Source organism: Poecile atricapillus, chromosome W (genome assembly GCF_030490865.1).
Source record: "Poecile atricapillus isolate bPoeAtr1 chromosome W, bPoeAtr1.hap1, whole genome shotgun sequence".
NCBI classification, from domain to species: Eukaryota; Metazoa; Chordata; class Aves; order Passeriformes; family Paridae; genus Poecile; species Poecile atricapillus.
This window is the reverse complement of record NC_081288.1, coordinates 26,861,708-26,888,131: the sequence shown is the minus strand read 5'-3', so window position 1 is coordinate 26,888,131 and position 26,424 is coordinate 26,861,708. Positions and strand designations below refer to the sequence as shown.

Here is a 26,424-nt window from a genome sequence, read left to right as displayed (position 1 = left end):
TATGATGTATACATGCGCTCTTGACACCCCCCCTTCGGGCGCGACGGAGCCACGTGACCGGAGCGAATGAGGACACTCCCCCCGCCCCCCCCCCGAGCGTTGGGGGGGAAATTTTACCCGCCAACAAAGACGCGGAGCTCGCGCGGAAGACGTCACGCAGCTCGCCACGTGGGAAGGGCGGCGCTCATTGGCTACGGGCGAGTCGTTCACATGCCCCGTGAGCTGTTATTGGTCAGGGCCCGGAGGAGACCAATGCGGAGGGGAAGGGGGGAGAAGGAGTATGGGGCGGGGGGAAGGAAGGAATAAGAATGATGCTGCCAGCGGGTCGAGAACGAACAGCCGGACGGGAAAATGGTACCCGCCCATGGCAGCCCTGCGTTTCCCCTAACATGCCCTTTTCGAAGCAGTGTGTGCTCCCCACTTTGATGTCCAACGGCCCCCCCCCCCACAAAGCCCCGCTGAGGTCAGGCGGGAGCTGGCGGCTGTGGCCCAGGCTGAGGCGCTGGCATGGCGCTCCTGAGGCGGCGGCAGCCCGCCATGGCTTCCTGCTCCCTTAGATAACGCGCTGCCTTCCCTCCCGGCCTGCCCCACCCATGGAGCGCGTAGGTTACGGGCTCTCGGGCTGTGTTGCTGTGCGTACAGGAGGGCGTCTGCCCGGAGCCTGCCGGCCTCACAGCGGCCGTGGCGCCGCAGCCACGCTGAGGCGTCTGATGTGCCCGGCTGCAGAGCCGCGCCGCCGGGCAGCGCAGAGTATCAGTCTAACTAGTGCCTTCAACACATGCAAAGGCTGAAAATGAAGTTGGTTATTCCACAGCTGAGGAGTGAAAATGTCCTCTCCCGCCATGCAGTTTCATGCTGATGCGGTTGCTTCTCTGTTCTCTGTGCAGAAATCACTTGACTGATGTGAGCATTAATGGATCACCTATAGAGGCTCGCGGCTACAAAGGGCAGTGTCACCTTGGATAGCTTTCAAAGTGCGGTTTTGTGTTTTATCTGTTCCAAATCACCTTGCTTCTAGGAAAGAAGTCAGACCTCTTCCCCCACCCTGTCCCTGCTAAACAGTTCCACCAGCTGGCCTGGCCTCCACAGAGACAGCCCACAGCAATAAACTCACAGGGGTCAACAGCTTTCCACTGGCTTCAGTTCCTTCATTATCCTTTCAGTCGGGTCACACAAGCACTGGACAGCTCCAGTGAACTGAGTGTTTCAATACCTGTGTCATTCCTCACTGTGTCAGAGTTATCCAGCTTCTAAAGATCGATTTCCACTTTGCCAGCCTCACAGCACCATCGGCTCTGAGAGCTGCCGTGGAACCTTGCTTGTTCAAATATCATCATCCTGTAATTCAGCTTCCTCTCAGCTACTTTGGCAAAAGGCTCTACTATTTCCCAGTTAAGGCCTCAGTAGTATTTGTGTAAAGCCATAGCCTTCACTGTATTTGCTCAGATCTAACTGCCTAGAATGTCTTCGACAACTTGGCTGATGATTTGCAAGGATGGAGTGTAACCCAATTTCTACTTTTAGCAGTATGTTCTTAGCACTGTTGCTACAAAGCAGAGTGTGTTGTTCCACATCTGTAACATGAACAGTGTGGCTGCTGAATTAAAAAGGACAGTTTTCCCTACATGTTGGTTTGTTGCTATTTTATTTTGGTTGGTTGGTTGGTTGGTTTTCTTTCTTTCTTTGCACAGAATTTGAGATGACTCATTAAAACAGAGAAGGCAGAGAAAAATGTCCTCCAATGCCAAAAAACACCACCATAGCAGTTGAGCAGTCTGAGATAACTGCTCTGATAGATACGCTACAGAGGAGGCAGGTCTTGCTTCAAAGGAAAATTGAGAGCACGCAGCAGCTTTTAAAGAAGCTGAGTGGGTGATTGGATGGATGGACAGCACTTCCATGTCCTCACTGGCTAAGGGAGAGCTCTCACATCCACTGCTGTGCCTGCCTTCCCCTCCTTTAAGTGAAAAGGGTGATTGTATGACCATAATAGCAGCTAAACAAACAGAAATGCACCCAATATATATACACCCAATCCTTCATCATGAAAAGATAATTATAGATTTCTCTGAAAGGACTCTGGAAACATGTGCGCAAAAATCACGTAAGCAGAAATGAAGTATGCAATGAGGAACTTAACCCAGATCTGCTTGTTTCCTAGCTGCCTGCTTTCCCTTTTGTGTGTGAACTGAGGTGGAAATTTGTCTGTTTTATGAGTTCCAGACAGATTTTCTGTAACAGTCTCCAATCCAGAAAGTGAAATCAAGTAACCAGGAGCCAGCCATTTAGAGAAAAGCATATTTTTCCCTCTTTGCTGCAGGATTGCAGAATAGCTGTTGTTAAATCATTTCATGACCTACCTACAATCCAAATTTCTTTATAAATTATCTTTCTTCTTCTGCAGATATTGTGTCAGAGATATCTCCACTGTGGCTAGATTTTTTAACCAAGGTAGAAGACACTTTTTTAAGCTCAAATAACATTTCTTGGGAATTTTTGTACAGAAAAAATTACAAATATTTTCTAAGCACATGACTACTAGCTACTCTTTGTTAACTCAAAAGTGTCTAAAAAAATAATTTCTTTCCAGTATTACATAATAGATTTGTGGCTCAGAGACTGAGCAGCTCTGAAGAAAATTTAGCACAAAAAAGTGGCTTCTGAGGGGACACCAATTTGTGTGCATGGTGAGTGAAATCCTGCTGTCACGTTAACTTTATAACATCCAGCTTTATCACTGTGGACATTATTTTCCTGCTCTGGGCAGCAAAGGGAACTCCTGGGACAAGTAAGATCCATCCTGACACAGAAACGAGGGGCCAGCTGCAGGAGAAAGGAGCTGTTTTTCCAGAGCTCACTGCAGGAGAGAGGCCAAGGGCCTGTCTGGGTAAGCAAGGAAGTGCCCTGATAAATCCAGCAGTGCAGAGAGCCACCTCCAGCCAAAAAGCATCACCAGGAGGTGGAAAACTAATACTCCTCCATTCACCCTCCTCCTTCATCAGAATGGAAGGTCAATATATGGGCTTCAATAATCTCTTTGGTTTGTTGGTTTGTTTTTTTTTTCCTTTTTAAAGTAAACATTGCAAAGGAAAAGCGGTTTTCTTCTTCCACCAGCAAGAACACAGGAGACAAACATCCTGAATGCCGTTAGGAAGCACACCAAAGACCGAGAGGACGTAAATGTTTCCATAGTAACATCCCCTCACACAGTCTAGACTCGCTGCTTAGGATGCTCCCAGGGACTGTCAGTGGCGGGGAAGCTCGTGGGCCTCTGCAGCAGGGGAGCAGGGGTGGTGGGAGGGGTGGGTATCGCTGGGGCCAGGAGGGGAACCAGCAAAAGTAATAGAGATGTCTGCTCTTCTCTGGAGTGATGGGAAGGTGGGCTGGCACTGCACTGGGACAGTGCATGATGGCCATGGTGGCACTGGGCAGGCAGCTTTGGGCCCTCGCTGAGCCTCAGTGCCCCAGAGAAGGAGCAGATGGGTTTTCTGCTGGCCCTGGACTCTGCTGGGGTGGCTGGGGAGGAGAGGGCACTGCCTGCTTTCCAGAAGGGTGAGTATGAGGGCAAGCCCCAAGGGGATTTTAGTGAGGGAAAGCTTGAGTCCTTTGAACCTTCCGTCTGGAGGAACAGGAAGCCTTACCCCACACTTCAATGAACAAAGCATTTCCAGAGACTAGCAGGAATTTTTCCTGGAGACAGAGTGCTGAGGAAAACACAAGGGAAGAATGAGGCAAAGCAGAGAGACATTTTGAGCAATTTTGAGGGAGAATTTCCTACAACCTCTATGGCACAGACTAATTCACAGTGCTTGCTTTCTTCTCTCCTCATGTGGGTACAAACAGATATCTGAAAGATCTCTTCTGCCAGATTCTCATTGTAAGCTCCTTAGGGATTGTTTTATAGATGTTCCATTTTAAAACTAGATCAAAAAGCAAATATATATGATTAAAGATCAGTCTGGGAGGTATTAACATCCATCTTTTATTACATACAAAATAAGTTATCCATATGCTCTGCCTCGTTTGTTTTGGACTAGTACACCGAATGGAATCTCTAATAAATCATTCACTACTTACCCACCCCCTCACTGTCTTCTGTTTCCATCCTGCTATGTAAATATCCCTGACATTAGAAATGAGACTAATAAAAAAGAGGATTAAATCTGCAATTTACATTTGCAGCTTACAGTTCAATTATTTCACACAGTTATGGAAAGAACCCTGCTTGTCCACCTACATTTTTCTTACTGAACAAACTTGGGCATGTCAAGCACATGCCGATAGCTCACAAAATACATGTCTCCAGAGGCTTAGTTACTCAGAATCAGCCATGCTGTGGCCAGCTGCCACAAGTAAAAACATTGTGCAAATCTGGTAAGAGGGAGGTGAGTTGTAACTTGCCCAAGCATGAGTTTCCTAAGCAAAGCTACAACTGGCTGAAAATGATGTTTAGCAAAAAATATGCTTGAAGGAGGGAGAGGAAGGGGTACTGACTTTTGTTCAGACCATTGGGGGATATTTTTAGTTGTCTCATTGTCCAGTCTTGTTTTATTATGATGAGAGGAGTTGGGGGTCAAGAATAATCCTTTATGTTCATTAGCACATGTGGGCTCAGTTTAGCACACAAACAAAAGCCTTCCAGTTATCCAAGCAATAAAAGAACAGATGATAGGTGTCAATTATCATCCTTCATGGGCCTATAGCTGATGTGACCCCCCCCCGCAGACTGTGTGCTCAGTGTGTATCAAAAATGTACCAACATCTGCTGGAGTCACATGTGCCAGGTGCCTTGTGCCCTTCTGTTCAAAAGGATGAAGAGGAGGGTGACAATGCACGCTGCTTATTCTGTAGCAGCGTGAAGTTAGCAAGAGCTGAACCTGACAAGTAGGAACGGATTATGAGACTCCAGTATCTTGGCCCAGACCCCAGTGAGCGAGTTAATGTCACTGGAGCTCTCTTTCGCTGTCTCAGTGCCCCTTAGCCCAGTCAGCATGAGGGCTCCTTGCTGTACCAGCCCAGCAGCAGTTACACTGCACTCCTGAACCTGGCACCCAAGCCAGCAGCTTCAGCTGAAGCAGGTGGAAAGGTTATTTGGGCTTATTTCAGCCTCTCTGTTCAGTGAGGGGGGGTGCACAGTGAAAGGATAATACCAGGCTGTGCTCTGTATGCTCCTTTGGGGGATTTATTTTTCACTTTGTGTCATTTCAGAGTGTTTTGATGAGGCCAGAAACAGAGACTGTGCACAGGTGTACCCTATGAGTGTAATAAAACAGAGTTCTAGGGATCTTTTGGGTGTGTGAGAGATGTCTTTGATGCTGGCAGGCAGCTTCAGCAAGAACACTGACACAGGTAGTTCAGATGAATCTCTGAAACTCATTTGAGGATAAGTCACTGTTGAGGCTGTAGCTGCCTAGGTCCCTGGGGAGGAACACTGCAGCCATTATTCAGTAATAATTTTCCACTCTCCATAGGCAGCAGCTGCTCAGTGATTTACCAGCAGACTTTGTACTGTTTTAATATATATTTGTTTACAAAGGAGGAGAGAAAAAATCCTGGTGGATGTTGACACAATTGTGAGATCACTGAGTTTTTAGCTTCTTCCTGAAGGAATGTAATTTTCCCTCCTAAGGTCTTTGCATTAGGGGATTTGGCAAATTATGTCAGAAAGATTCTTTCAGAAGACTTTGAGCCTCTTCTGCCCCCTGCACTTGTACATGGACTGACAGGTAGCCTCAGTAGAGCCTCCTCAAGTGTGTTACAGGTGGACTGGCCACAGGCAGGCTGGATAATAGTCCCCAAAGAAGACTTTGCAGCTGAAGTACCATACTGAGTAGGTGCTGTGGCTTCTCAACTCACCTGCCCTCTTACTGCCACTGCTGTGGTGCCTGGTGAGGGAGGTTTGCCGTTCTCTTAATGGGAAGAGGTTTCTATGCTTGACTGCTGAGAGAACTGATTTGAGACTAAACCCAGGTCTGTCAGGAGCCAGCCGCAGCAGCCCAGCTCTGTTGGGGAGGTACAGCTGGCCTGCTCTTCTGGCACTCAGAGGGTGAGACTGTTGAGGCCATGTCCTGGCTTCAAGAGGAGACATCTCTGGGTTTGGGGCAATGCTAGTGCTATTCAGGAAGTTAATATTTGAGCCATTCACCTCAGTCATGCAGTCTCAGTAAGACACATTTGGATGCTGAGCACTTATCAGAAATACAGGTCTCCCTGAAGCAGAGCAGGCTCACAAAGGGCAAGTCTGTCCCAGAGCACAAAGCTTGGGAGTCACCAGTCTGCTGGTGACACCAAACATCCTCCTTGGCAGTGCAAAGTGATGGAGTCAAGATGCATTATTCTTCATTCATTATCTTTCTTTTTAAAAAAAAAAAAAAAAAAAAGAAAAAAAAAAAAGAGGAGAAAGGTTCCTAGCCCAAAACATAAGCTCATTGCTCCCCATTCAAGAAAAGGCACCAGACAAGATGCTTTCTACTGTCTCTCTCACAATCATAGGCAGTGATTTGGAAAAGAGGAGGTTTGTGCCTTGGTCACGTCCCTGCCTCAGCAGAAACCAGCTTCCCTGTGAGTGCCAGGGAGCTGGGGCCCTGCCAGCGTGCTCTCTAACAAGTACCGTGGGAGCTGCAGCTCTGCAGCCTCTGGGACTGTTGTGCCTTGTACTACCTTGGCTCCAGCACACCTCGGGGCCTCTGACAGCGCTTCGCTGCTGCTGCAAACAAGCAGCAGCTAAATATGATTCACATCTTATTATCCATATAAGTGCTGGTACTTACTGTCTCCAAGGTCCCCTGTGCTGAATAAATTCAAGAATCTGAAGGCAAAAATGTCATTCTGCCATACTGCTTCCAGGAACAATTGCTTCTTGCCTTTCAAGGGAGGTAAGGAGCCCGCCAGGGCCTTACGAGTTTTGAAGTAATGCCCACTGTAGGAGCGGAAAAGAGGCAACACAGTCCATCATTTGCCATCTGTGCCCTCGTGTCTGTTGCCTCTGAGGCCTGTCCTTTGCAATGCTGAGCAGAATGAGACAAGAGGGCTGTGCAGGACTGGGATCATTGTAGTGGGATGTCTTATGGGACAGTATCACCCCTGTGCTTCTGTAGAACGGTGACAATTCTACCACAGAGAGAGGAAGGGGAAGGGTGGAATTGCACTGGAGCCAGAGAATTGTTGCCTAACAAAAGAAAATCCTAAACAAAACGAGTAACACAAGTGAGCAACTTTTGCCCATTATTTGTATGGAGAAGGTTTTTCATGAAGAATGTGGTTAGAATTTTTATATATATATTTCCCCAGAGAAGCTTAGCACTGAGTGTTAATAGACAGATCAAAGAGCTACTTAGCCACAAGAGCCAGGGAAATTGAACCAGGGCAGCAAAATAAAAATCAATCTGACTTTTAGTGTGTTTAATGTGATTTTGTTCAGAACTGACTTCTGCATGAGTACTTAGGAAAGCTTAAGATCATAAGAAGTTTGAGTTACTTGAGCCAAACTCTGTGTCCCACTCTCTTTGCTTTTTGTGAAATGACAAGAATGTTTCCTAGCTACAGAATGATTTCAGATCTTCCCTGCCTTACCCATTAGTCTTACCACCTTCTTCTGCCTTATTGTTTGCAAGATTATTCCACAGGATCACATACTATAAAGAAAGAATAATAGCCTGCTCACCAGTACATTTCTGGGTCCTTGACTTGTGAGTAATGCTGTCCTTCTCAAAGTATGCTCGTAAAAATTTTAACCTTGCCTGTGTAAAGGACACATTTGTTAAATGAAAGCTATTCTAAGAAGGTGTTGAATCTTAAAAAAAACAAAAACAAAAACAAACCAACAAAAAAGAATAAAAGGGAGGTGGAGGATATTTCTTGAATCCCTCAGATCATAAACTCAGATAATAACTCAGCCTGACAAGGATAAAGAAGATAAAATCCAGATATCTCAAACAGTTCCCTGATTGTGTGGACCACAGCAGTTCTTCCAGTGCTGGAAGCCAATACAAGGTTTCACGTAGGAGGTAGAATCTCCCATTTCTTGCTTGCTGCTTCTGTGGGCAAAGCCCCATATTTCAAGATCCAGTCCCAGATTCAGTGAGCCATTGAATGGTGCAGGTAGTGAGCAAACATATCTGGAAGAGAAACTCCTCATTAGGAAGAGGCTCCTCTTTTTTTCTGTGAAACTAAAATTTGGAAGAGGATCTTCTTCTTTTTTTTTTTTCTATGAAACTAAATTTAAAAAGCAGCAGCTGTCTGCAGCTTTTCTAAAGTTTAGAATATTAAAATAAACCTTAAAAAACATGGATTCAACTAGGTATTTGGGAACTAAAAACAACTTTATTAATGCAGTTCAACAGTTTAACATGATAATCTCAAATCTGGGGTTCAGTCACCCTTTCTTCCCCAGTTTAAGATTAGATACAAAATAGGCTAGAATTTATGTATTTATTTCTAAAATTAAAAGACGCAAAAATAAATAAGTAAAATGTAAGCTCAGCTACATTGATATCCAGGACAGGACTGTGGTTATATAACAAAGTGGGCAAAATATTTTGCTTTTTCCAAAATTCCCTCTCCTCCTAAGCTGTTTGTTCCTTAGGCTAAGAACAAAAGAGATTCTAAGCCTTTGCAGCCTGGAGAACTACTTGTGCTCTTTTTCTTTGTAGCAACTTTTTCCAAACTTTCAATAATTATAATCTCTCCCCTCAATTATTTCATCTTTACATTAAATAGACATTTATCTTGGGATCTTTCCTCCCTATTCATGCCAGGACTGCTTTTATGGAAAGGTGCAAACCGCTGCATGTATTAACCATGTATTGCAGGCTCTAGGCATTCCAGGGGCTTTAACGGGTGAGGGTAATACCTGTCACAGCTTATTTTAGCTGCTCCTGTAAGACTCTGTATGGCAAGAAATGTGCCTCAACTCATCTGATCTGTTTCAACCATAGGACAGATTAAAGGAAAAAAAACAAAGCAATGCAGACAAAAGGATATTAGGAAAAAAAAAAAGAAGTTGGAGATGTAGACTCCCTTTGTTTCATAAAATACTCTCCAAAATAGTTAATTACAGAGTCTTCATTAAGACAAGTCTTACAGGACAATGTTGCCACTGTAGCATGTCTTCCAAGAATTAAGAAGCCTGGGACCCATCAAAAGCAGCATGACTTCACACTTATTTGACATCCAACATTTCCACTCCACCTTTCCAAGCAGGCACATAAAACTGGGTCTTACTGTAAAGAACTTAAAACACACCAGACACAGGTCCCTGGCAAAGCAGTTTCCCTGCTGCCTCAAGGCTGATGCCTGGATAAGAGAGGAGTCCATTTGGGAGGGGAGAGGCCTGGCACACAAAAACCAAGGTGTGACTGAACGAGGGTGGAGGAGCCCACACAGGAAAGTTTAATATTCCAGAGGCACGGAAGCCTCTGAAGTCTGGGCAGCCACATGAAAAGCAGGTGCCTGTCCAGGCACGCGGATTATTGGAGAGGATGAGAAGCTCAGCACCACAATTACGCATCATCTTGTGACTGGTGTGAAAGCTGCCAGGAGCAAGGACGCTGCTGCACCCGAGCTGATGGCTCCCTCGAGACAAGCTGCAAAGTGCTGAGTGCCCAGAGCTGCAAAGGGAAGGCAAGTGAATCAGCAAGGGGCAAGTCAGTTCCTAAGCACTGTGTGGTGCAAAATTATATCAGCACGAAGGTAATGCGCCAAGATGAAAGCAAAGAGAGATGTTCCTTTGTTTATAAACATGCCAGAGACGAGGTTACTGTGGAAAGTAATTTTATTTCAGAATTCCACACACTCTGTCACAGATCATGCACTTGGACTTTCCCCTTTGCAAATCCACAGCCTCCAGGCCTTAGAGAGATGAGGCATCATCTCTTCACTTCTCACTGTGTGCCCACATGCTATGAATGAGGGCCCTAATGGCAGCTTGCCAGGGGGCAGAAAGCAGCCTCTTGTTTCCATAATTGCCTTTAAACATGGGAAAAAAAATCCATCTGACTTGAAAGATTAGCAGTGGAGCTCAGCAGCAGTGAAACCCACAGCTGAGCAAGTTGGTCCTCACCCTGTGGTTACAGGGAGTAAGACGACAATCTTATGGGAAGCTTGTGTGAGCTAAGCTACAGCAGAACACACGGAGACATTCTTGGAGCTGAGGCAGCCACCAGCCCAATGCGTGCCCTGGGCCTCTTACAATCAATCTGTCTCTGAGCTGCTCTGCCAGGAAGGTGGCCAGGAGCTGCCCTTTTCACATTCAGCTTTAGGTTCTCCTGCTCTGTGCTTCAGGTTTGACCAGGAAGTAGCCTACCTGTAGGTAAGACAGCCCTCCAGGCTGTACATCAACACATGTACTGCATTTAATACTGAAAGGTGCCACTTCAAAAGACTCTGCAACGTTCTGTTTGACCCACAGGCTGGGTGCAGCATTACTGGAAGTTTCCTGCATACTTACCCTACACCTTCTTCTCTGCTTCTATTGCCCCTTTTACCTGACCCTGCTCTCAAATTATTCCTAGTTGCAGTGTCCCTGTGACCCATCACATCTTTGGCCTTTGTCAAGACTGCCACTGCCAGGGCAGCTATTGCCTGCTGTGGTGGCTGCCTGTAGGAAGTGATCATTTGCCTCCTGAGAACAGGCTCATGGCTAGCTCAGAGGAGGGCAAAACTGAAGGGAAGAAATGATGGTGATGGTTGATGCAAGTGAAGTGGAGCAGAGTCTACAGAAAAGGCAAAAAGGCAGCTTCAGTCTCCATTTGATACACAAACTGAGCTCAATAGCAGCAAAAAATGGCCATAAAATATTAATTCATTAGGTTGCCAGGAAGAAGTAAAAGCATTCATGTAAAAAATTATATATACAGATATGTATGTGACAACTGTTCTCAAGTCATATCTCACTTTTTCTTGTTTTTTTTTTTTAATCTAGAGTTTTAATCATTTCCAACCACACTGCTGTTAAAATGTGAAGACCACAGTACTGGAGTCAGCACCAAGTGAGGGGTGACATCACACTGAAGAAATGAGCTTTGGGGGAACTCCTGACAACCCAGATATTTTAATATTTTTGTTGACCTTCAAGTAATTAAAAACAAGGGGAATTCCCCCCAAGAGTCTGTAGGCTCCGAGTCTCATCTGTCTGCTTTTAGGGTAGGAAGGCTGACATCAGAAAGGCAGTGGGGGGCAAGGGAAGGAAGAGGGGAAAAAAATCTGGGAACCAGAGTGAAGAGCAATCAACAGTTGACCAACACTGACTGCTGCAAAACTTACAAAACACAAAGTCATACAAACAGGATTCCTGTTAACTTTGATAGACTATAGACTTTTATATACACATACAGACTTCAAAGTACACATCTGGCAGTCTAGAAAATACCAGTACCCTAAGGATTAAATAATTTAAAATGCAATGTTGCATTATCACTGTATACAGAATGCTATCTGACACATTGGTTAAAATGGACGGATTGTCTGAGAAAGATGCTCCCTCCCCCACCTCACCAGCACTGCCTCTAAAAAGAACCCAGTGTGAAAGACTTCCCTCTGTGGTTCCACTCCTAAAATTCACCTTGAAACTTCTCTGTCAAAGATGGGGGAAGTTCTGAGAGGAAGGGAGGGGAAAAGGAGAAAAAGATTCCTACTCCCTCCATACCCTGCTGCTGCAGTACTCCACTGGCTAAGGAGGCTGGACAGCAAGGGTGAAAAAAGTTGCTAAAGCAGGGAAAAGGCAATTATGTTTCTGAAACAACAGTTAAGCTGGTCTTTTGAGATAGACACAGAGCTCCAGACATGGGGGACACCTTCTCTCCCACTTTTTGAAGACCGCAGGTGGCTTAATGCAGAGTCCACAGCCTGAGAGCAGCCACAGAAGGAGTGGGCAGAACTGCAGTGCCAACAGGTCCAAACACACGGGAAGGTGTGCCCTCACCAGCTTTCTAAGAGTATTTGTAAAATGGGAGCACTGGAAAGTCAGCACATGGGAATGAGGAAGTGGATGGACAGCCTCAGTTCTGAGGAGGAGACCAAGGCACACAGAGCAGATGGCAAAGCTAATATATCCCTAAATGCCAGCTTTGTACATGTATCCTAATACCAGTGTACAGGACAGAACCTTGCTGATGACACCAGTTCAGTTCTGTCACCTTCACAGCCTTTAGAGCTGGTGAGAATCTGGCTTGTGTGTGCTTATTCCAAAGCCCTTTGAGGCATGTAGTCTTGTTTCTACCTTCAGTAAACCAGAACAGCCCTAAGGTCTTGGAGAAAAGATGAAAAAAAAATCCCCATTCCCATGGGTGTCTCCCACCCCTTCCCTATAATCACCCTCTCTTCCTCTAGGCCAGAGACAACTGAAGAGCTGCCTTGTTCTCCACTCCCGAGGCCATTCCCATTAGATCTGGCTAGGCAGGAACAGCAAGCTCTGCTCCTTCAGTCTCATCACACAGCCAGACCACAAAGGTTCCTTCCTCCCCTGTGACAGCTTCAACAAGAATTGCCCGTACAGGAGGTTGTGCTGAAGCAGACTGGACAAATTTTGGCCCTTAATCCTGAACCCAGCTTGCAAAGGATGAGAAAGCTCTGTGGGAGCAGGAGCTGTGGGAATTCTCCAATTTCAAGCTCTACAGCCCTAAATATTGCCAGTGTAATCATTATCCACTCAAAAATACAAAAAGAACCCTATCCAAAATATCTCACTCAGTCTGCCCTGCATGACTGGGCCAAAAGACATAAAAGAAAGGAAAGTGAGACAGTGTGGGAGAGCAGAGAGAAAGAAACATGGGGCAAAGTCAGGCTGGAGGAAATTAAACAACCTCAGTGCAAGTTTGCTAAAATCATCACTGGATTTACCAGCCCAGTTCCACCTTCTTCAGACCAAAAAGGGTTTGCTGCACTAAGTGTACTACAGAAGAAAGAAGTGCATAGTTTGGTTAATTTTTTGGTAGACACTTAAACTCACAGAATTTATGTGAAGATCTCAGAGCAGTTTTAGCCTCTCTTCCCTAGCCAATGGGTACCTGTTGGGGCAGAGATGGTGGAAATGGACCAGTAGCACCAAGAAATTCAGTGGGAGCACCAACTCCATAGCAGGAATTACTAATGAACCAAAAGTGGGGAGTGATGAAGAGAGGGAGAGAGAGAGAGGGGGAGATAGGGAGAAGTGGAGGAGACATAATTCGCAGTAATCAAAGTCTGCATTGGCTAAACCCTATCAACACTTCCCTAGGTAAGGCCCCATTACGTCTGCAGCAAGACCTCTGGCTCTGACAGAGAGCTGTAGAGTGTGTAGCCCAACTCATCCACTTCTTCGGGGGTGAGCTCTGAAAACAAGTTCACCTTGGGGTTCAGGGCACTAGGGAGGACACCTGCCTCCAAGTAGCGGATCAGCCCCTTCAGTGCCTGCAAGAAGCGATCAGCCAGCATGTCCTGGGACCAGTCGGACTCCTCCTGGGAGAGGTGCAGGATGACATTGGTGAGCTGGCTGGCAGTGAGGTGTCCCAGAGCTGGGTTTAACTTGCATACTGCTTTGAAGATCTTGAGGCACAAGCAGCGACAACCAGAATCGGCCTGGTCCAGGGCGTGGAGGCGAGCCGTTTCCGCTGGCCGCAGGCTCAGTCGCCACAAGTTGTCATTCTGGGCCAATCGGTGAGGTTTGGCAACGAGGACAATGTCCCCCAGTGTCAGGGATGGTAGAAAGTCAATAAAAAGATGTCGATCTGCATCATACTGGACTTCCAGTGTCAAATCTGCTGGGGGAGCTGCTGGACGGATCACATAGTCCAACAGACTCCCAATTGCTGGCCAGTTGATGGACCCAGCTACAACTTTCTCAAATGTGTCTGCTACAGTTTTGGGGGAAAGGTAACCTCCCACCACACAGCGGTCCCAGTAGCTGCTCCCGCGAGGAAAGTACTCTGGGTTTTCTCGACGCACCAAGTAGAAGCCAGGAATGTTCATGATAGTGTCCTCCCCGGGGATACACGACCACAGGTTCTGTTCCAGCATGAGAGGTACAATGAGCTGGATGTGGTCAGCTGTCACTACCTTTCACAAGAGAGAAAAGTCAGTAAGAATAAGCTTTCTCTCTCCACATTAATTTTATTCACCACCTTTAGATAGCCTTCTGTCCAAATGAACCTGGAATAAGGATTCAGCTGTTTCACTCTCCTCTCTGCGTGGGATTCCCAGCCTCCCTTTGTTCAAAGGCATTCTGAAGGACTATTTCCAACAATCAGTGGGATAATTCCAAGGTAAAGCTGAAGCTAGTGCTTACGTGGTATGTACTATTTAGAGACCTGACATGGACTGAATATAGATGAATCATTCTGCCTCATACTGCTCTAAGTCTGCTCCTTGGTCGTGAGATGCAGCTGGCCTAGGGCACGACAACGCCACATGACAATTTAAACAGGAGACAGAATATTAAGTTTCTTGACAAGCTTCCGTTGCCATGGTTTAATAATCCAATGCTACAGCTAGGTACACTGCCCTCACCTGGTCTGCCACATTGTTTGGAAAAAGGTCATTAAAGATCCCTTTTCACCAATGTGATTAAGACCCCAGGTCTAAGTTTCACTGGACATTCCATGCTCCATTCCAGAGCTCTGACTCAAAGAAAGAAGTGTGCCTCTGAATCACTCACTATAGCCATGGGCATCTTGCCATCAGGGAGATATTGCAGCAGGGACTGCTGTCCAATCCAGGTCTGTCATGCATTTAAAAAAAAAAAAAAAAAAAAGGGTAGGAAAGACCTACATGAATATATGGGAGATCTGAGAGAATATAATGTATTTGGATGGTTACAGAAGGATGGAGAGAAAACAGATGTCTACCAGAGAAACAGCAAGAAAAACACAGCTAAAAGGAGAGACAGAGGGGAAACAAAGAAGGACTGAGATATTTTGGAGAAATAAACCAGCAAAAGCAAAGGCTTTGCAGACAATGACAGAGCAGCCCGGTCATGCCTGTTCAAACAGCACTGTGGAAATCATCGCCTGGCTCCACAGTGGGAAAGGCAGCACCAAGGGCCTTATTACTGAGGAATGCTGTGCTGAGCCAGCAGTGCCAACAGGGAAGCCTGAAACGCCGCTGCGTGGTCAGCCTCCTGAATAAGGAGCCGTGATACTTCCCCAGGAATTACCTGCAGGTCATCGTAGAGGCTGCCGCTGAGGTACATGTCCCGCAGGGGCATGTCGGGCAGCTTGGCGCGCAGGAAGCTGCGCAGCTCCGTGCAGATATCCACAGCCGCCTGCTTGGCCCGAGCCTGCTCGTCCGCCGGGATCGCCACCCGCCGCCGGTAGTACGCAAACAGCTTCTCCTGCAAGGACAGGCGAAGGCGGGATTTCTTCAGCTCCACCTGACTCCTCCTGGCACATGGCTTGGGCTTTGTGGGTCGAAAAACGTCTGCAAGACAGAAGGAAAACTGTTGAGGTTGCAGCTGATTTCTCTGTGAAGCGTTCCGCAGAACAGAATCTGCAGCGCGTAACTGCGGTCTCCCAGGTCTCAAAAAGCCCTTGGCAGACATTTTGCAGGCTTTACGCAGGTACCAGTCCAAAGGGGCATGCTGAGGAACTTCAAAGCATACTATAAAGAACATCAAAACGGATGAAAACTAGTTACTAGATTCAAAATTTAGCCACACTAATATTGTGTACAAGGATCTTTTTTTAATTGCTAAGTGGGCAGTATCAGGTCAACTTCATCAAAAATTCAGTGCTGTTACCAGTTTAAAAGCTTTCAGTGTGATGCCACAGCAGCGAATAAAACACTTTTGAACAACCATCATGATCTCTTTGAGTTTTTAACATTGAAACAGATTATTACAAATTACCAGCGAAATCCAGTCCTGACTAGCATATGAGATCAGAGAAGACTGTGCCACCTGGAAATTAAATAGCTGTTGGGAGTCTGATCAGCACAATTATTGGGATGATGAGCTGACAGATCCTGGGGCCATCCCAGCTCAGGCCATCATAGTTCCAGTGATACTCCCCTGAAGCCTTCACTGGAAGAAGACCAGAGAGCCCACTCAGAGGCACAATGCCACAACACAAGGTTTACACTGCCATCTGCATTACTAAACTATGTCTGACCTGCACAGATTCTCTGAGCCCCTTTTTTTCTGACTAGTTTCTCAAAGAAATGAATCAGTGCTTCTCATCCATTTCAGATTTCTCTTAACATGGACAAAGAGTCTCAGAAGTTAACAATGAGAATTAAAGGGGAATTACAGATCTAAGAGAACTTGGGAAGGGCTGTGCTACCTAAGGGGTGCAGCAGAAGTGGTCCCATTAAAGCAAATGGCTGTTGCAGATCTGTTTGGTGTGGGCCACACAGCACTTGAGTAATGGCTGACCAAGCTGTACACATACCCATCTAGCCCAGCCTCAGAAGCTGGGTGCTGTCTCTTGTCCCACTGGGTTCTTTTGGACAGATTTGAGCATTTTTGTGTTGAGGAAATAATGCACAAAACCATCGGGAACTGGATTTTATTGCCTATTTATGAGAAAAGGTTTTTTTCCATACTGAGTTTTAATTTACTTCTAATTGAAGAATTTAGAGACACCATCATTAATGTTTTTATTATTCTGTCCATATGCTTGGGGACTCCAATCAAATTATCTAGGCCCCATTTAACACAGCTGTCTAGTTTTCAATGTTTCCTCAGCAAAATACCTACTTCCATCCCAAAGATAACTTCCTTTAAAATAATCTGGAAATCAAGTTAATAGCTTGATTCTGATTTTTAGTTTAAATCTCAAAGTGTAAATCTCCTGAAGTGAGTGAACAGGGATAGAAAGTAAAACCATTGAGAACAAAGAACAACCACATGTAACAAAACATGGTTGGATTCTAAACTATTGATTATCCCACCCAGAAAGAAAACTTCAGGACACTTCCTATAGAGTACTGAAGACAGACACAGTGATAAGCAGCACTAAACAGGGAAATGTCGATCCAGAAATTATTTGGAAAATGGTAGCAATAGAGGAAATAATTATAAATTGTTAGTAGATCTACAACTCGAATACTCCCCCCTTAAAAAGATGCAAGCAAACTGGAATAACCCAAAGAAAGGCAAGAGAGTGCCTGAAATGAAGGGAAAAGCTTTCTATCAGGAAAGATTAGATATTCAGATTGAAAGAGAAAAAATGGGGGAGAATAAAGCTTAATACCATGAAGTCATGAGAGGAACGAAGAGTGCAAATAGATGACCCATTACTGACTAGCTCCCAATGACAGTTATGATTCTTGAAGTTACCAGTGGACCTGCTTAAAAGAAAAACATAAAAATCTGGGACAGACGGGGTATTTCCTTCCCTGCATTTCTTTAAACAAATACAGGGTTTATAGGCCTGGAGGATTCTGTGATGCAGGAGGATGGCCATGCCTCTTACCTGCATCTGCAGCTGAAGGATCAGTGGGAAGGGTCTGCAGGGAGCGGCTGAGGCTGGTCTTCATGTCCTGGGTCAGCAGGCGTGAGGAGGAGCCCAGCCAGTTTGGCTCTTCCCAGCTTCTCTTTCCTGACTGGCTCAAGCGAGTGGGGCTGCTGGGAGCACTGATTGCCCGGTCGTACATCTAAACCAGGAAGAGTTTGAGTCACCGAGGGCCCAATGCTTGCATTTCACCCAGGCCACTGCCGGTGCCCCGGCTCTTTTCACTGCCCCTCCCCGCTCCCGGAGCCGTTCCCGGTGCCAGCCGTGGCACTCACCCGCTTGACGGCCAGCGTGGCGATGCCCAGCATGGCGGCGCCCCCCACGCCCAGCACCAGCCGCGCGTTGGCCAGCACGAAGTCGATGGCGGTGCCGATGCCGTTGTCATCCTTCTTCCCTTTGCGCTGCCCAGCGCCTGCCATCTTACCTGCAAGGAGCGGGAACGTTACGCGCCCGGGACAAAACGCCGTACGGATGGCTCACCCCCTTCTCCCAGCCCTCACACCCGCTGCTGCCGGGTTTCACCACAGGCAGGGCCCACCCAACCCTGCACCCTCTCTAATTATGTTCCCTCAAAGAGCTGCTTGTTCCCAGCAGTGCCAGGACAGTACTGACCAAGCAAAGTCCAATACCTGAGGGAACACATCCAAATTTGATGTGAGGCTACTAATAATTGAATAGGTTTAATGAAATAAAGTATTTTGCAATAAAATTTCCACAGTATTTTGCAATAATTGATTTCTAATGTAACAAGTGTGATTTTGCTCACAGGCAAGGCAATACAGGGTTGGTCAACTGTATGGAACAAAGTGGAATATTCCCCAGGAACTGACAGGCAAGGCAGTCTCAGAGCTTCCATTCACAGATTAATTTCTGAATAATGCCCACTCCCAGACACTTCAAAGACACCCAAGAATCAACAGCAGAGACTGTAACACATGATAAAAGGAACAGCTAGCTCCCTTGCCTTCATTTGATGTTTATTCTTGCCCTCAAGGCTGGTGGGTTTGACTCTCAGACAAATCATGTAAAACACTGACATGAATGTTTTCTTACATGTGTACTTTTGTGTCCTCAAACTTCCATTTAACCTGACCTTGAGATTTAATTTATATATAATAAGAGTCTCTCTGGCCAACATGGCCTCAAGCTGTGCCAGGGAAGGCTCAGGCTGGACATCAGGAGGAATTTCTTCACAGGACAGGTGATTAGGCATTGGAATGGGCTGCCCAGCAGGGTGATGGAGTCACCATCCCTGGGGGTGTTTAACTTGGACGTGGTGCGCACTGCTGTGTTTTAGTTACAAGGTGGCCATCAATCAGAGATAGCACTCCGTGATCTCAGGGGCCTTTTCCAACCTCAGTGATTCTGTGATCTTGTAAAGCACATTTTACCATCACTGTACCCATATGTGGATCCCCAGTGAACCTACATGAAAACACCAAGACACTCCTCCACTGTGACTTTAGGTCTGCTTTCTGAGTCTGTGTCCAAGGTTCTGAGCCTGCCTGCCTGACTGAGGTGGTTTAAAACTGCCCTTTGCTTTTCCTAAAGCCAAAGCAGGGGGGGATGTTCCTGCTTGGATGAACCAAGAATATATTCACTTGTCATCCCCAAGCAGAAAAACCCCTGCACTTTCACAAAGCTCACTTGTAACAACAGCATGAAGAACACGGTTATATCATTGTAAATGACCTACCTGTGACCTAATGCATTTGTGAAGAGAACAGGAGAGCCCTCCTGGTGTGCCTGTGGAAGCACCTTCAGGACTTCTTCAAGAAAGTGGTGGGTAGTGAGTGTTAATCATCTCTTCTGGCTGGCGAGGGGATTTTGGAAAGAAGAGGCAGGTAAGTGGGACCAACGGGAGCTACAGGGAATCTCTAAACCAGGCCCCCGAGCCTGCTCTGCAGGAAAGCCTGTCCCTTCTCCAGCTGCCTTTCCTTGTCCTCCAGCCGCTGCAGCCCCTGGTTCCGGCGGAACTCGCGGCGGATGGAGGCGAGGTAGAAATCCCGGTCGGTGTAGCGCAGGCCGCGGCCGCGGCGCAGCAGAGCTCGGTACAGAGTCAGCACCGCCTCCCGGGACCACGCGGCCATGGGGGACAAGTGTGCGGCGCGGGCGGGCGACCTGCAGAGGAGTGACCGAGGGGCGGGATCCGGGTCAGCTTCTCCCTTCCCGAGGGACCCGCCGGCAGCCGCCTACCGCTCCTTAGCGGGCCCCGCGCGGTGCCAGGGCCGCGTGTCCAACGGCGGGGGGTAACGGCCGGGCCGGGCCGGGGCGCGGGGCCGCTGCAGCCCCGCGGGAGCAGCGCGGCCGCCCCGTTCTCACCGGGCTCCGCGCGCGGGGCCGCTCCCGGGCCGCTCCCGGGGTCAGCCGGCAGCGCCGCGCTTCCGCTTCCGGGCCGCGCCCCGCGCCCGCCAATGGCAACGCCAGCTCCGCGGGCAGCGAGCCGCGCGCGCCTGAGGCGGCGGCGGCGCGGCGATGCCGCCCCCTGGCGGCCGGGAGGGAGCTGCGCGTGCCCGTCCCAGCCCGGCGGCCCGGGATACTCCCGGCCGGGAAGGGCCCGCTGGCAGGCCGGGCTCCGTGTGCCGTGTGGGGCTCCGTGTGCCGTGTGGGGCTCCGTGTGCTGCGGAGCTCCGTGTGCTGCGGGGCTCCGTGTGCCCTGCGGGGCTCTGTGTGCTGCGGGGCTCCGTGTGGGGCTCCGTGTGCTACAGCCCAGCGCGCTGGGCTGCTGGCCCCGGGAGACAGCGTGTCTGCCGTGCGCGATGGAATCACGGATTCCGTGAAGTTGGAGAAGACCTCTAAGGTCATGGAGTCCGGCCTCTGACTGAACAACACCTTGTCAACCACATCATGGCACTGAGTGCCACGTCCAGTCCTTCCTTAAACACCTCCGGGGACGGTGACTTCCACCACCTCCCTGGCAGCCCATCCCTAATGTCTAATTCCCTTTCTGCAAAGGAATTCCCCGTAATGTCCAACCAGGCCCTCCCCTGGAAGAGAGCAGTGGGTCAATGCTGCATCTCAAGGTACTTCTGACTTCTGGGATGCTTTTTACAGACTAACTTGTCAAATTCAAGCTCTTTATCTCCAAGGAGCCCCCAGAGACCAGGGCCTGGTCTGGAAGTCTCAAGGCTCTAGAAGGGCAGTAGCTTGCAGTCTCTCTGTGGTCTGCCTTAGCTGATGGAAGGAGACTCCTAAAGCCAGAACTCTTGCTCCACTGTCTGGGTGCAAATCCCACTTTTCCATTTTCACCTTCTCTACTATGAGGGGTCTCTGGGGCATATATATTTCTCCTTAGCCATCCCCTCCTCCCTAGGTCCTACCTAAATATAAAACATAATGTGCTGTGCCTCCTCTGGAGGGGAGGGTGAAAGAGCAAATGGTGTGTGACAGAGGAGAGCCACATCACTTCACACAATTCTCAGCAACACTAGATATGACAGTGATAGAACTGAACAGGAAGAAAAACAGAAGTTCTGGACTGGCTCACTCTGTGCCAATCTCCTCTTGTTCATTTCCTTTCTGAGATAAACAACCCGATCGTTTTGATCTCTCTCTGAGCGAATTTGCCATGCCCCTAATCAGCCTTTTCTGAGAAGGGCTTACTTGAACTGCAGACAGTATTCCCAGAGAGGCCGCACTAGTGATTTACATAATAGCATTATCATATTTTCCATATTATTCCCGCTTTCTTCCTTCTGCATGCTAATATTTTGCGTGTGCTTTTTTTTTTTTTTAACCTGCAGCTACTCTCAGAGCCAGGGTTTGTGTGACATCCTTATTATTTCTTGGTCTGCTGGAGAACATCTGGAGCTTTGTAATTCTTATGTGCAATTAGTTTTCCCCTCTTCTGACCTTGCACATATCCAGTTGATCCTTGGCAAATATGTGGTGTTCCCCATTTGCCACATTTGCATTTTACTCAGTCCTTTTTGATCTCCTTAAGAGTCAATAGCTTTGAGTCATCTTTAAAAAAAGTTCAATATATTGCTCGTCTTTGTTTCCAGATCATCAGTTCATATACTGGGCTATCCAAAACCTTGGAGGCAGCATTAATATTTCCTATTCTTAACCTGCTGCCAGAATGAAAATCAGTCTTTGGACCTTCCTCCCAGCTTCCTTCCTCCTCCTTGGTTTCTTAGTCCTCAGAAATACTTCCCTCCTCACAAGTGAGAATACTTCCCTTCTCTGTTACCCTTGGGCAGGTGTGCTGATAAGCCCAGTCCCCAAAGCTCCCAAGTCTGGGTCAAAACTTGAGCAGCCACATGTGGCAAACCCCTGGTGCACTACCAATGGGATCTGCTGGGTCAGGCAACCAGTGATGGACTTCCCTGCTGTCCTCCTGCCACAGCAGCCAAGGACTGCCACCTCCATAAGCGCCCCTTTCTCAGCCTGGCCTGCTTGGGTTGTGTCTGTTTTGGTGTTTCTCTCTGTTCTTTCCCCCCCAGGCTGGCTGCCAGCTCCCGGGCCCCTCGCCAGCAGCTGCGTGTGCGTGTTGTGAGCTCCTCCACCCACACTGTGCATCGTCTCCAGAGTGCCCCAGCCCCTGCAGGGACATCACTCGCTGTGCCCGCTGCCCCTGTGGGCTGCCCACGCCTGCATTGTGTGGGCAGGGGCCTCAACCTGCCCCTTCTCTCTTGCAAAGAGGAGGGTGAGTGTCAGGGCTGAGCAGCACATGACTGACACCGCTCCAGCTGCCCTGCGAGTGCCCGGCCTCTGATGACATGCTGCGGGTTGAAAACTTGAACTCTGCCTTGAGACAGTGAAGCAGGATCCCCCCTGCCTCCAGGGTTTCCCAAACTCCGCTGACCCACTGCACACAGCTGGTGGGACCCACCCAGCACCCCCAAAGGCTTGTGCTGCCCTGAGGGCCCCAGGGCCCTGTTGCCTGCAGAACCCTGTTGCCTGGTGGCTTTGCCCTTGGACTCACTAGGAATGGGGTTCCCCCCTGATTCCAGCCTGTGTCCCTGTATGAAAGGGAATTTACTTGCTCTGACCGAGCCAAGTGCAGGCAGAAAGGAGTGAGCAGACCTTTGTTGTGCTCCTGGAGAGCAATAACAACCTTTGTTTCTCAAAATAACCAAGTGAGCCTGAAATATCAAAGGCACCATGTGTGACAGGGAGCAATAACCCATGCTGTTACCTGGAGTAAGATTAAGACATTTCCCCGTCCTCCGCCTCCTTGGAAGTCTCCGGAGCCACCACTCCTCTGCTGGTCTTCTGATGCTTACAGCCAGTCCTCCCACTCAAGCAGCCACTGCCACAGGCTTTGCTGGCCACCAAAAACAGCAAATGGCTTCCCCTGAGCCTGGCTTGCAGCCTCTGCTCCTGGGAGCCAAGTGCCATGCCCAGGACTTCCCACCAGCCATTTCTGCAAGGGCAGGACCATCCCTAGCCAGGGAGACATCCCTGTGCTGCCTGTCACCAGCCAGCAAACCCTCTCTGGGCAGCAGGGAGGTGAATGTGAGCCTCAGATCTGCAAATGGCATCTTGGAGGGGCTCTGCAGGGATGGGAAACAAACTGTGCTTGGAAGCAGAAGGCTGGTCTCTTAGGAAGAGCCTGGACAGCAGTTCTAAAATGCAAAGAGGAAGATGGATAGTGACCCATTAATTGTATCTGAGCTTGAGCTTAATATCCTTAGTATCTTCTAGTACATGTACCTCGTAGGGGGCCTTTTGGCAGTCTCAGCCCCGTTCAACAGCTCTCTCCTTAATTGCAGCCCTGTTTCTTTACTTTTTGTGAGCAGTCACAAGGATTAATGGCATTTGGGCTCCTGCTCTGCAGCTGTGACGAGCTGTGGGGGCAGAGGCCCAAGAGTGGTACACGTGGCTTCCTTCCCTGAAGCCCCAGCAGCTTCAATGTTGAGTGCATATGGGAAGGAAGACAGGTGGTGTGGGAGGAGAGACCACTGGTACATAGCCACCTTTCAAGAAGCATTCCTGATTTAGAGCTGAGATGCACATTTTAGTATGGACAGTAAATATTTGATCTGGAAAGCCATGCTCAGGGTATGTTTTGGGTATGTTTTTGACAGGAGGAAGAAGGGAAAGGTCCCAGCCTTGCTGCAGCTGAAGTGGGGCTTTTCAGATCCCCAGACTTCCATCCCTGCAGTGCAGGGGGCTGCAAACACTGTCAGCATCAAATGTGTGAAGCAGAGCTGCTGTCCCTGTGAGGGGCTGCACTGACTGTCACTGAGGAGGCTCGGTTTTATTACCTAACACATTGAAATTGCTTCTGTAGTACTTTCACAATTGGTCTGTGCTCACCTTCACTCCCAGCGCAAATCCTGTTTCTTCAAACAAATTTCCCTGTGGCTGGGTTTGTTTGGGACTTTTCTCATTATTCCCTGACTAGTAAGATTCCTTCCCCTGGCCTCCCCCCCCCCATTTTTCACTTTGCACCTGCTGCATGCTGCAGTAGGTTTACAGAGCCATTCAGAGACCCTGCTTTTGTGAGTGCTGTTGTCCTTGCAATCTTGCATCCCTACGACAGCCCCTATTTTCTGCAGGGAGTGTCGGCAGAGAACAGAGGGCTTGCAGCTGGTGGTACCACCTGCCTGAGCTGAGCTGCACGTGCTGACCTCAGGCTTTCTTGTGCTCCTTCACCTGCTGTGTGCTGGGATGAGGCCACGCCGAACATGGGATTTTGATTTGTGTAAGGGTCATCTGGACTCCAGCATCAGATGTGGTTTGGCCCCATGTATGTATAGACTACCTGAGAAGGGCATGGCAGCTGTATCCTGCTGCTTCTCTTCTTTTTCTAAGCAAAGGCACCTATTGCACACCTTGCTCCATTAAATAATGGGCACTTAGATTTATTTCTGTCCCATTTACCAGGTTTTGGTTTTGCTGTGGTCTGACATTCACTTCTGGGTAACAGTTTTGAGACAAATGCTTTAAAAACACTGCAAAGCAAAAAGAAGTGGGTAGATGTTTTCTACATTCTTTTATTTTTGTGTGTATGCCTGGTTCTTAGTAAGTGTCTGAGGGAAAAAAAAAAATATATATATATTTATATAAATGATGATTTGTTCCTCTCTCTCTGGAAAAAGTCCAGATTGTAGAACAGGGCTAAAATGCCAGGAAAGAGTTTGCTGCATAGAGACAGGCTTATGTTATTTTATTTTATGCATTCCTTGGATAACATATTTTCTTTAATTTCAGATCCTGGAGAAGTCATTTTAGACCTTTATTCAGCACAGCTTATTTGCTCTTCTTCTCAGTTTTCCTTATTTTTAGAAAGGTGAAGTGCATTCCCAAATTAAATCGTTACTGGGATGGACTTCAGCCAAGAGGATCCATGGTTCAAGCCATAAGGCACAGGAAACACAAGAGTAAAACAATGGAGTTTTACATTGTGTTTCATTTGGCAGGGTGAGGAGAGATATGGCCTTGAAAGATTTGTATTCTTACATAGCTGTAATGTATTTTAAAAGACAGTAAGGACTATTTTCACTTCTCACTTTGCTTTAAAAAAATAAGCACACACAGAAATGCTGAAAATGCTGGGATTGCCAGATGTCCCTCAGTTCCAAGTAAAGGTTCATGTCTGGGGATCTCAGAGATGCTTACAGTAACATCCCAAACATTAGCTGAAGAGGACTGATCCTTTACCTTTTTGCTGATGCGCTTGTCCCTGCTGCAGCTACAGAAGCAGAGCTTGCAGCAGCCTGGCCCCAAGCCAGGCTCCTCAACCAAGCATCCATGGATTATATTCCTAATGTCAGCCTCTCACTTCAGTGATCTGGAGCCCTTTCTCTAGATGGGACAGTTTTGCAGCGAGGAAGCAAAGCCCTGCAAAGCTCACTCCCAGGGGAAGGGTTGCCTTAGCCCAGGAGCTTCAGGAACACCTGCCACTGCCAGGAAGCAAAAACATGCCTCCCTTCTGCCATGGCTCTGGCCAAATCCTCTCTGTGGCAGTGCTCTGGGAAGCAGGGCAGCCAGTGCCTGCAGCTGTGGGCACGTGAGCATGAAGCCATTTGCTGGCAATACTCTCCAGGGCTGGGGTGGCTCTCCCTAGCTGCTCCTCAGGCTGCCTGTCAGCCAGCTAAAACCTCATTGCTTCCCCAGCTGAGCCACTAAAGCAGCAAGATTTAGAAGCATAATATAAAATTGGATTAATACTTAAAAATTAACTGTCCCTGCTAAGCAGCACATTAAAATGTGTCTTTACACAGGAAACGAATGTATCCCAGCAACAAAAACAAACAGCTGGCAAAATGGGGTCTGGTATCCCATTTCCAGCTTTCTGAAAGGTGTCTTAAGTTTATAATGAAGTAATTTTGTTTCCAAGCACCCTGGTGTTTGGAAACAGCATGTCCATCCCTTTATCAGCTAGCCTGATGGACATCAATAAGGAATCAGCTGGAGCCAGCCCCTCCATGAGCCAGAGGGTCCCTCGCAACCTCCCAGCGTTGCACAGTGCCCAGGATGAGCACCAGGCATCCATGACAAAGAGGAAGATCTTGGGAGAAACCACTGGCTTCCAGGCAGGTTATGCCAGAGCTCCTCCATGATGCACCACCCCAGCTAACACCTGCCAGGGTACTGAAATTCTGGAAAACACACAGGATTTGCTTGGCATCAGATGGCTTGCAGGCTCCTGATTCTGTCTGGTGCTTAAGGCTCTGTATCCCTACCCAGGATGCATGCTGCACATACTAATATCTCTTTTGGTGTGTTGAGGGACCCTCTGACATGGTAAATGGGGCTTGTGGTGGGGCCACATGCTCCCCACTGCTCCTGCAAATGAAGGTCTCCACCCGAGACTGGTTTGTCCAAGAGTCAACCCCTTTCACTCACAGGGGCACTTGAATCTCCTGCAGCAGAAGCTGGTGCTTTCCAGGGAAAAAGATCTTTTAAAAACCTCACAAGAAACAAAATAAATGCCATTTATGTTACTTTTAAAAATAACATAAATGTCAGTAAAGATTTTGTGTTAGAGGCAAGAAAAATAACGTGGGAGAACCTTTGACCTAGTCAACTCTCACATCCCAAACTGTCT

General features: G+C 47.8%; 2 protein-coding genes across 2 annotated transcripts; both read right to left on the bottom strand.

The window, feature by feature from the left end:
- Nucleotides 1-10,892: 10,892 nt before the first annotated feature.
- LOC131591750 (mitochondrial dynamics protein MID51) lies at nucleotides 10,893-19,273 on the bottom strand. Its single transcript, XM_058862772.1, has 5 exons — nucleotides 19,120-19,273; nucleotides 17,699-17,847; nucleotides 17,385-17,565; nucleotides 15,128-15,390; nucleotides 10,893-14,031 (listed from the first exon to the last, which is right to left on the bottom strand). Exons 2-5 carry the CDS (start codon nucleotides 17,840-17,842, stop codon nucleotides 13,225-13,227), a joined length of 1,395 nt encoding a protein of 464 aa, XP_058718755.1. The 5' UTR covers nucleotides 17,843-17,847; nucleotides 19,120-19,273; the 3' UTR covers nucleotides 10,893-13,224.
- A 12-nt stretch (nucleotides 19,274-19,285) lies between these two features.
- Nucleotides 19,286-19,662, bottom strand: LOC131591751 (mitochondrial ribosome and complex I assembly factor AltMIEF1-like). Its single transcript, XM_058862773.1, has one exon. The coding sequence runs from the start codon at nucleotides 19,511-19,513 to the stop codon at nucleotides 19,301-19,303; it is 213 nt and encodes a 70-aa protein (XP_058718756.1). The 5' UTR covers nucleotides 19,514-19,662; the 3' UTR covers nucleotides 19,286-19,300.
- Between the last annotated feature and the right edge of the window lie 6,762 nt (nucleotides 19,663-26,424).

What these genes read in the sequence shown, in the direction of transcription:
- LOC131591750 (XM_058862772.1), bottom strand. Translation starts at nt 17,842, where the DNA reads ATGGCAGGCGCTGGGCAGCGCAAAGGGAAGAAGGATGACAACGGCATC. An exon ending in TCCTTCAGCTGCAGATGCAG is followed by an intron (nt 15,391 to 17,384) that starts GTAAGAGGCATG and finishes TCTGTCTTGCAG; the next exon opens with ACGTTTTTCGACCCACAAAG. An exon ending in GCCTCTACGATGACCTGCAG is followed by an intron (nt 14,032 to 15,127) that starts GTAATTCCTGGG and finishes CTCTTGTGAAAG; the next exon opens with GTAGTGACAGCTGACCACAT.
- LOC131591751 (XM_058862773.1), bottom strand. Translation starts at nt 19,513, where the DNA reads ATGGCCGCGTGGTCCCGGGAGGCGGTGCTGACTCTGTACCGAGCTCTG.